At 35.4% G+C, this 11,043-nt stretch overlaps 1 protein-coding gene and 1 long non-coding RNA gene across 2 annotated transcripts in view; both read left to right on the top strand.

Annotated features, from left to right (window-relative positions):
* The first annotated feature begins 2,163 nt into the window (after window positions 1-2,163).
* LOC145224841 (uncharacterized) lies at window positions 2,164-3,495 on the top strand. Its single transcript, XR_013859755.1, has 5 exons — window positions 2,164-2,247; window positions 2,433-2,619; window positions 2,687-2,755; window positions 2,833-2,993; window positions 3,296-3,495. It is a non-coding gene; the product is annotated as an uncharacterized LOC145224841 (long non-coding RNA).
* A 7,220-nt stretch (window positions 3,496-10,715) lies between these two features.
* Window positions 10,716-11,043, top strand: part of LOC145223694 (ribonuclease inhibitor-like) — a 5,716-nt gene continuing 5,388 nt past the window's right edge. Inside the window, exon 1 of the mRNA XM_080090090.1 lies at window positions 10,716-10,739. Coding sequence (XP_079946216.1) covers window positions 10,716-10,739 — 24 coding nt within the window. The remainder of the gene's footprint in view (window positions 10,740-11,043) is intronic.

Raw genomic sequence — 11,043 nt, 5'->3', positions numbered from 1 at the left:
GTTTAAAGTTTAAACATCGAATTTTGGGGTTTGTTGGGAGGGTTTGCCTTAACGTGACCGTTTAAACAGAGACTGCGTGTGCTTCCTGAACCCATGTTTGCTCATCTGTGACTCCCGGCGCTTCCTCAGTTCGATGCCGATAAACTTCTAACTAAATATTAGATGCCTCTTTTGGAAGTAATATCTTTACAAGCGTTAACGGGCAGTGTTCCGTGCCACCTCAAACGCAGGTGATAATACAAGCCCCAAAGAAATATCTGAGAAGAAATTGTAATGTTTTTGAAATTACAAAATCCTAAAAGCCCTATTAACATTTTCATAAGTTTCATACGCTTTATAAGTAGTTGGCGTATTTTAGAGAAACCCAGTGCAAATGGCTATCGCTTTCATCGCCACTTTTGCTCTGATCCTCTGTGTGTATTTGTACTGTTCTCATCTTGTGTTACTCTTGACCGTCACCACTCGACTTAAATGAAGTTGTTTTTGAAGAATCTATTCGGTTCGATCGCTCACTTTATGGTAAATCACTTTCGTTAAAATCTTTGTCTCATTTGACCACACCGACAGTTGCAAACGCAAATGATTTTAACCATAAGTAGAAGTGGCCTCAGGTGGTCTTTTGATTCACAGTCGGTTACTGGTTATTTGTATAACTTAACGATACGATATACCAGTGCTTTTGTGATTGATGGGTTCTTTATTGCTTTTGTCAAAACATAGGCGGCAGTTTTGTTCATGTCACTAAGTCGAAAAAAACATAGAGACACAATATCAGCGTTCATCAGTTTGTTAAAAGACAGCGCAGTATTATTAGTTTGTGAGTGAAAGTGGAAGGTGATCTGTTGTGAGTGAGTGCAAGACAAACTAGCTATTACTAGAATTTAGTACTTCAGTTAACATTCGATATGCAAAAAGCAGGATCAATACGGTGAAGCACTTAACAAAAACATGAACACTGAACAATTATTACCAAATTAAATTCGAATAATGGAAAAATATGTCAAAATTTGTCTGCTGAAGCAAATTGATTTATTGTGACGTTGTGAAAATAATTAAGTTGGGGACTTTCCCACAAAAATTCAAAAAATTAGCCAACAGGCGAGTTTGGATTTTAATCCAAGAATCAGGAACAGTTCTCGGGTCTGGTGTACTTTCTTTACCAAACGCAATAGTGCACGTTACTGGTATAAGACTTGTTCTTTAGTCATCGTTTGTATCGATGTCATAACATGCAAACACAATAATCCACACAAGGTGAAAGTGTGACATGATTTCCCCGTCAACTTCTCACAATAGGAAAGCTGCATCTTCACAGATTGCATTGTCCAGTACACCTTTCAAAATTGAAAGTACCTTGTATAATAATGAAGCATCAGTTAACAGGGCAAGTGCTGTTTGTATACAGATAAAATGTGAGGATTTTGCATTAAAAACAATTTGTTTTTATGAAAGGAGTTTTTGAAAGTGAAATTGCAAAGTTTGGTAAAATTATTTCTAATGGTAAAATTGTCATTGTATATTTGCTGGTACCTTAAGTCTGAGGTGTACTACATGTATGGTATAACTATGGATGATCCAAGGATGCAAGTTTGTGCTAACATGTAAGAATGTTTAAATATTTGTACAGCTGGACATGCCCTGTGTCTTGATTAATTCTCCTATGCTACATTTTTGGCTTGTAAACCAGACTGAAAGGCCTTTTTTGTGTAGCAGGTTAGAGGATTGTGTAAATTACTGGTATGAATCTAGACTTTATTTAGGTATTAAGGACATGCTGGCAAGAATTAGTTAAATAAGACCCTGTAAAGCAGCTGACAATCCCTTGTGTATGAAGAAGCACATGATGTTAAAGGTACATGCAAAACTTTGCTGACCAGGGTTGTGCAACTTTGATTACTAATAGCACAAAAGCAATTAACATGATTAGATTACAGGCCACACCTTGAAGTAACTTTGCTTTTGTGTTCACCAACCATGCTTGTATTTGAATAAGTTACCAACAGATGCAGCAAGCACTGTACCTAAACAGTTTAATGGGTTGCATTTGGTCTGCAGGTTACTCATGTCATTTCTAAAGTTTAAATGCTTTTTGTTGGTTGACATTACTGATTTGGCATTGTTTTGTGTGCTTTATAGATTTGCAAAAGAAACATGTCCACTTGTCCAGGGATGTGTGATAGTGATTTATTAATAGGATTTTGCAGATCATTGAACAAACATCCATTGTACAAACTTTCCCATGATTTGGTGACTAACAGAATATTTACTTCTGGTTTTAATGAAAGTAACATGAGAGTTCTATTATTTAGTAACATTGTATGTAGAATCTAACACCATTTTGGTCATGGTGTGATGTTTAAAATAAAGCATGAAACTTTAATATTAAAACATATTCTGTATAAATTTAGTTTGAAGAAATTCATTTGTTTCAGTTGAAGAATGACTGTGATGTCTGGGTTCTTTGTACCACGGTCTTGCTTCTTTCCCTTGATGTGTTTCATATGCAAAGTTTAGAAAACAAATTATGTTGCTTCAAACCTTTACCCAATGTGATGGATTTCCTTCACATGTTGTCACTGTTAATAAGGATCCTACATTGACATCAGTGATGAATCAAGAGTAAGTTTCTAATGAATTGCTTTTCTGGCCCAACATTGCCTACACCAGCTTGCTTTATTTGTTTCAGTACACATCACTACAGACTTCACTGCTCAATTTTCCTGCTTAAAAACACCTCAACACCACTTCCAGTCTGGTAACTAAAAACGTTTTCTCAATATACTTACTGCTTAAAGCTGTGTACATATTTTAATACATATACCAAATATTCAGTCAATTAAAAGATTCCTGCAACTTCAACTCGACCCATGGCAAGCAAATAGGTCATGAGTTCAAACCAAGTCCACTAGTGTGAGTGATGTTGAGCTGAGAAGATAAGCACATCATGTAAATGCAAATTCACAAAAATGATTTCTCTAGACACTTTTAAGCAGGTAAACGTCATTTGTGGTTTGTATAAGAACTGAAGGATTAATTTTCGTAAATTATTGAACATTTGTTTTTTAAGGTCAATTGTTGATTTTGGTAAGGACGCATGTTTTAAATATTGTAATAAATTGCGCAACTTTGCACAGTCTTTTCTGTGTATTGTTTTATTATAGTTATGCTTCTAGAAAACTGTTGAGTTTAAAAACTTTTTCGTTAAATGCTTACACTGTAATGCAAATTGACATAACTAAGGGTAACTTATCCGGTCATTTGTGAAAAAAATGTCACCTGGTTGCATTGCATACAGTGATATGCGTGAAAAACTGGACATGACCATGATGTTTAAGAAAACCTGGCACGATGAAAGTTGTTGCAGTGCTCAGAGAGTCAATTAAGTTGGATGCCGGTCTTCTGTGCGACGTTTACATTCTTACGAAATGCAAGAAAAGGAATGGTCAGTTTTTGTGTTCTTTCTTACCAAGCCATACTGTGGCTTTCAAGCTTATATTCGGCTTTTGAATATCCTTGCAAACCTAAAAAAGGTTTGAAACATGAACAAAAGCCTAAAGTTCGTATGAATGCGAAACGCGTAATTGTGAATTTTCTGTACATTGTCTCGATAAACAACACAGCACCCGAATAAAATGTTGGCCTCACCCTTGGCTTCGTTGCAGAGAATTGTCATGTTGCGTTTGGTAAACTGGCATGAAATTGTGCGATATGTATTATTATGTAAACGTAAATACCGTATGTGGCTTTGTTTCCGTGCGTACTACTGTAATCAGCCATAACTTACTGTATAAGTGCCAGGTTGGTTGCCTTTTTTATTGTATTCAGCTTAAAACCGTTAACATGTGAATTAAACTTTTTAAATGCAAAACAATAATTTTTTAAGAATTATTGACGAAGCAACAGCGCTTCCGAAGATGCCTACTATTTACGAGAAAGATCCTGTAATAAACACTAAATGCCAAGAAATTTTTAGGGTTTAAAATATATTTCGCCTACAGCATGATCACGAAGTGGTGCACTTATGTCGTAAGCATCAAAAACAATTAGTCATCTTTTATGTATACAGCAATAAAAACAATTAAGATGGCAATAATTCACTGTTAAAGTCCAGGCGACCCTTCAAGGGTGAATGAATGGAATCAAAGCAAGTAGCCGTTGTATTTGAGCGTTTTGTTTACATGCACCAAAAGATTATTACTATTTCCCTTAAACCAGTTTCCCGATTCAAAACTATTTCTGGGGCAAAGTTTGGCCTATGAATCTCTCTTAACACTGTTGTTAGAATATGTGTAAACATTTCACAGTGTATCAAGTCTATAGAGCTCTTCTGGCAAAAGTATTTTAAAATAAGAACAAGCATGTTAAACAAGCATGTTATATGTAGTCAGTTTAAAATTTGATCCACCAACTCATGTTATTATTCTGAAATAAATACCGCTCATGCATTTGTGCGTTTATAATTCTCATTGCTTTGTCGTTGTAGTTCTGTATTATGTTACTGAGGCGAGATTGTGACCCCGGGAATAACATTGTCGCTTCATTCATATCGTTTTTCGGACAGAAAGTGTCAACCTTATTTATTATATTACTCTTCCCATTATTTCACTGATTACAATAAAACTGTTTGAGGTCGCAAAACCTTCAGTGTTTAAACATTACCCAAACTGTTTCAATTGCGCGAAATCTTGAGCACTTTCATTAAGGTAGACGCTTTTTTTTACATGATGTCGGATAACACAACTACTGCTACAAATAATCAATGCGGTGCTTCAAAGGTATAATTTTTGTTTCAGTTTGTTTTGATTGTGATGCGAAACTCTCCTTTATGTATAAAGGGCGTTTATTACTGCTTAAAACTTTTTGCTATCTTTACAAGCGTAAAATTTGTAATTGTTTTGCTTTCGTTTTGTCGTTAACCGCTTTCAATTGCTTTGTGCCTGTATTTCGAAGATTGCACGTCGTGTTGTGGTTGTTAAGGTTTGCAAACGTGCTAGTTAACAATGCTCTCTTTTTAACAGAAACCTCCATTACCACCCGATTCTGCTATGATCCTGCGCATGTATTTATGCCACTGTGTTGCTGATATGATCTCTGGCTCCACCTGCTGTTCGCATCACACTTATTTAGTTGCATCTATTTAATGGAAGGTAAAGAGAAACACAGAGGCGCTTTGGGTGTTTGTCACATAGCACTGAGCTAATTATAATTTTGTTGCATATCAATGTATTCGTGGTTTAGGTATGTGTCATATTTTTGCATTAGTTCAAGTTATTTTTTTATCTTTTGTTCAGTTCACTTCTGAAATGTGTAAAAAGAGAAAAATACAAATAAACATTTTATTCAAAGCAGTAGGCTGCCATGCAGATATAACGACCCAAAACAAAATGTTTCGATTATTCGAAACACATTTTGCTGACAAATTTTAGTTATTGTCCTAAATTTCAACCCCAGTAGACAGAAACATAATATTTCATTGTCGTTTGCTGTATGGCTTTGTATTACGAAAAAGTGGCAATTATGTGGTATTGTTTTAATTGGAATTGTGATTGTTGTGTTTTAGTAAGAATATCAATTGCTTTTTCAGTTGCTGGTTAACGTGGTGGAAGTTTGGTTACATCTTGCTCGGTAGCAAACTGTGTGCATTCCTGAGACATACACAAACCTACTTGCATCTTGACCGAAGAAAAGTAAACGCAATTACAACTGTCTCCACGATCATCGGTAAGTTCATATTGTGGGGTTATATTTTAGAACAGTAACCATGTTGATGTTTGTTTGAACATATGTGTGTGCGTGTTAATTTAACAGTTTTGCTTCAAAAAAGGAAAAGAACATTTCAGGCGACGGACATGTATAGATTGCTATCTTTGCATGCATAATAATATCGTCGAACAACTTACATTTTTGGACGTAAAACTCTCGCTTTATCAAAAACAGTCACGTAAAGTACGCATATTTTGCCTTTGCTTTCCACTTTTATCAATTACACATTTCTGTCGCTTGGTGTCAGTAGGGAGATATAAACATGAAGTCGTGTCAGTAATGTTCAGTTACGATATTCAAAGCGATTACGGATATAGTTTGTCACACAATTTTCTTTGCAGTGGACTTGTTCGCACTACCATGTGCTTGTTTTTGTCTTTCATTTCGTTAAACTATTATTATTTCATTCAGTGTTGTGTTTGAAATGTATTTTTAAGTTGCTTACATTTACCGTGTGTTTCAAATTGTAAGTGTAACAGTTTAATCTGCAATTTTAATAATTAAGCCAAAATGACTGGATTTTTTTGGTTTGGCTTCCAAAGGCAAAATCACGATGAGTCCAAAATATAGGCGCTACTTGACGCACTTGAGTGCGTTTTCACATCCGCGTACGTCGTGATGCGTAACGCCGCCGCCGCCGCCGCCGCCGCAAAGCTGATCACGAGGCGTGACCTCATTTGCATTCAAGTTTTACCGCTTGATGGAACTAAAGCGCAGTCTGCTAAGCTTCTTAACCGTTTTTTCATGTTTAAAATTCGGCAGATTTTAAAGATAAAGTTTATAAGTTTGATAAAACAGTTTCATCGACAACAATTCTATATGTTTGAAACATTTTTGCTTTTTTCTATTAACCCCTAAAGCATATCAGATTCAATTTTTGGTTGGGAACCAATGCAGTACGGCAACGAACTCGAAAGTCATATCATGCAATTGGACTTCAACGAGCAGCAAACTGCTATCAGTCGCCAATCGCGAGTAATAGGCTTTCCGTCAAACATTTTCTGAGTTCAAAAAGTTTATTTTGTTATTTAAACTGAAGACTGCTTAGCAAAAGTGGTCAACATAAGCAAGCATAAAAATCACAATGTTTTTGCAGACCCAAAAATTTTTTTTATTCATGTTTTCCTTAATTAGATTGTTGTCGTTGGGTTTCGTCTACTTCCTTGCATTTTCCTGCAGACCAGATTGCCGCTGTTAAGCTTCGCTATAAATATGATGCTATTCACCAACAACAAAACACTCAAAAATTCGGCTTTCTGTGTGCCCAATTAGTTATTGATAGGTGAATGTGTTTGCTCTCCTGCTGCAAAACTTGCCGCGTTTCTTGCAGTCACCTTTTGCCAGCGATTACCAACCTGCTGCCCGGGCACTTACTGCCAGATGCCTTTTTCCCTATAAGATTTTTTTTTAAATAGTAGTAATAGTAGTATAAAATAGTAGTAAAATAGTATAGTTACGTTTGCCTATTTGTGTGCAGTTGATTTAATGGTGGCTGCAGGGTGTAAGCCTTGATGTCAGATTCTTAACACATGTTGTAACAAATTCTTTTCAGCGTTTTTAGCACAAATGTTTTACAGTTCTTTTGTATTTTGGATTTGTTGTATTTAGGAAGAAATGAGTACTTGATACTTCTGTGGTATAGTTGTTTCCTGGCAAGGAAAACTTTTGTGATTTATTAGTTTGATTTACTATTGTTATTTCTGTCACAAGTATTGGGATCAACGATTTATTATTGTTGCAAACCAGTGAAAAAATGTACAAATATTTTTTTACATGGCGGTTAATTCTAATTAAAGTTGACAATTACTTTTTTATAAGGTACTTCCTATGATATACTTTAACTAGATTATGCCTAGTTGATCATTTCAACTGCTGTTTACTCTGACCTCTTATAATTTCTTTCGGTATTTTACCTAATAGTTTTTAGGAACTTGTTTTAATTAGTGAATTGCCCTTTAGCTCAACAGAACGCCTTCCTCTTTAATTGCAATTAGCCAAATCGTTGGCGCCTTGATAATCGTTGCTTCATTCGTTTGTTCGGTTCTCCTGTTGGTACAGAATTTGTGCGAGCTTGGTTGTGTAGTAATCGCTACAGTTGAATTTTCTTCAGTTTTGTATACGATGACATAGTCAGCAATGAGGTACGCGTTTTTAGATAGACGACCGATGCCGCGTATAACATAAGGTGCTGTAGTGTTTCAAGTCATAACCAATGTTCTTGCGAAGGTTTGTTTCCAAAGTTAAGTTGGTAAGAATTTTTAAACCAATTCGATTGTTTGGCAAGGTTAATATAGACGCCTAAACTTGCTAGGGCGTATTTTGAATCTAGGTGTACTTAATCTTTGGATTTTCGATATATAAGTTGATATGTCCGTTCCATAACGAGAGCTGTGTATATACTGGCTTATTCTACGCTGTTCTAGATTTGATTATTATAAATACTATTCGGTTCGTTTTTTTTGTATAACGAGTCGAGATCTAAAGAAGTGCGCCATTTACGAAGACAAGGTAAGCCATTATTATATAACAGTGAATTCCATTTTGCACATTTATAAGGTCTTTTTGCAACCACTTGTTTACCTGTTGTTTTGTTTGTCAACAAAGGCTTAAAAAGAGACAAAAACATTTTTAATCTGCCGTTTTTTTTGCCCAGTGAAATTTTCTTACTAGAATATCACTGAGAAACACGAGTTCTATGTAAAGTTTAATTGGCAAACACCGGCATGTCATGATGCTTTTACCATGGCGTGAATAAAATGATGCTTTTACCATGGCGTGAATAAAATGATGCTTTTACCATGGCGTGAATAAAATGATGCTTTTACCATGGCGTGTATAAAAGCGATTATTTTGTCCGTGTAAGTCAATATATAACTGAAAATGTATTTTTGTTTTGCCGAGTATTACGCGCCCTGCAATTTTTATGCTGCAGTAGCACTGGGAACCAACATTTTATGAAACGTCCTTTCAACATCTTTTTGTGTGTAGTACATGCGATTGAGGTCTAACGGTTTGGTCACAGTTGTGCGATTGTTTTGGACCAGATGATGCAGCAAATGTAATGTTTTTTTGTTACTACTATTATCAAGGCAACTAATTTGAAGTAAAGTTGATAGAGCCATATTTGCCTACTGCTAACTCAACTTACAAGTAGAAAAATTTGATATGTTTAAATGGGTTATTATTTAATTATTTTTATGTTGTGAACAATCGATATTAGAATGTTTTGCCAGAACACTTCTTTCATTGTTATTGAGTTTGGAACATGTTGTTGTAACTTGTGGTAACTATCAAAATTGTTGCTACATTAGTTCTAATAACTTAGTTGCATGGTATAATATAATGATGATTAATGAAAAATATATGATGTGATTGGCGTCATTTAAGCTTAGTTCGCAAATTGCCAATGAGTCTGTTGTAAAGCATAAAAATTTAAGATTTCCTTTTTGGTACAAAATCACTCCAACCAAGCCAAAACGTTTACGTTGGAGTTGGAAATAGGGCAGGGCCTTTTCCGGCCATTTGTTTCGGACTCGAGTTTAAATTAAACGGTTTCGAATTCACACTTGGAATAATGATTGCCACATTTTTACCAACTTTGGGTCTGATTCAAGCTTTGTTTTGCAAAAATATCTGGTTTCAGCCGAGTTTCAAGCATTCTCGCTGAAAATACATTGGCCTTTTAAAATCTCAAAGCTTTGCAACCAATTGTATATGATCTTCTCGCCTACAATGGTCTCACATACAAATTTAAACACCAACATAAAATATAGTTGTTGCTTCGTTATTTTCATTTAAACACAGCCACAAAAGAAACCGTTTAGAAAGGCAATAATGAAAATTTAAACTTAAAGTTCATTTTGGTGCAGTGAATAAATGAAACCCACAAATGACTTTGCACTTGACACTTTGTGTTTGATATGTATTTTTACGCAGTATGTTCTTGTTTCTTGGGATTTACTTCTTGCACATTGTTTGTTTTGTTACAGCGTTATGTCGCGCAAATACTTTCGAGGATTTAGCTTGCTTAATAACGAAAATGTGATGATGAATTAATTTTAAATCCTAAAGTCCTTACGCAGGTTACAGTATTTGTGTTTCTGGTACCAAAGTGGTTTTTGGTCGACATAATGAGGTGTCGGGTTGCCTTAATGAGCTTTGACTTCCTTCTCTTGCGGTTAGAATGCACGTTGCATGGTTTGCGCTTGTTCTTTTTAACGTTGGCGGCATACGAAACAAGGATTTGGCCATTTCACCACCATTGCTTACCCTACATGCTGTTTACACAATTTCTACGTTTGAGACGTTTTTTTAACCTACACATTACCCTACACAATTTCTACGTTCAAGACGTCGATTATTATCAGGTTTTACCTATACTAATTAAGACTGTTTTACGACGCGCAGTACGTGACCTAATATGAACGTCAAAACAAATTGACCATCGTAAGTACTATTAAATTTTGACATCCATACGACGAATAACAATGTTCAATAACTTGCAATTCCACTTTAACCGTATTTCAAAGCAATGTACATGTCAAAACAACGTCCAAATTTAACCCGCAAAGTTTAGTCTTATTATTTACTGAAAAAACGTTCAATAGAAGTAGGAATATAATAAATGCAGAAGGATATCGACCGGACGTCGAAATTTGAGTCGACGTGGTTGCGACTCAAGATGATTTAAAAAAATGGCCGCAAATTTGTTCATAAAAATGTTGTTCTAAAATTGAGAGTTTTGCCTTTATGGATTTGGTAACAAATTTACTAAGCAAACAAAATGACCATGCGGCGAAAAAATATATTCTGAAGAAGTTTTCTATAGGTTCCAATATAGTTGGCGTTTTAAGGAAAAAAATCTATAAATCATTGTTTCAATGCACGAAAGCAGGAAAAAGCGTTCATAAGTCATTCCGCCAACAAACCGTTACTTCAATAGAGTCGATAAAATGCAATATCACGCGGAACGCAGGGTAACTCCATTGGATACTGATGAATAGGCTGAAACCTTTTCCCTCTTCCTTATCGAAAGTTTGCAACTTTCCAAAACAAAGGTTGCTTAACAATATATACATGAATCATAAATGACGAATTTCCCATAAGTAAACCGGGACACAAACTAACGTTGATTTTTTCGTGGTGTTAAACTGCAATTTCCTCACAACTGTACAGCGCAAATTCACACCACTAAGTCAGCACAATATACATAAAAAGCGATCTCGCAATGTTTACAGTAAAGATGTACCGAATGTTTGATTTGCTGAATCAGCTATTTTT

Source organism: Phallusia mammillata, chromosome 4, assembly GCF_965637545.1.
Source record: "Phallusia mammillata chromosome 4, kaPhaMamm4.hap1.1, whole genome shotgun sequence".
Taxonomy (NCBI): Eukaryota; Metazoa; Chordata; class Ascidiacea; order Phlebobranchia; family Ascidiidae; genus Phallusia; species Phallusia mammillata.
Note: the sequence above shows the minus strand (reverse complement) of the source record. Positions and strands in the feature narration are given on the sequence as shown.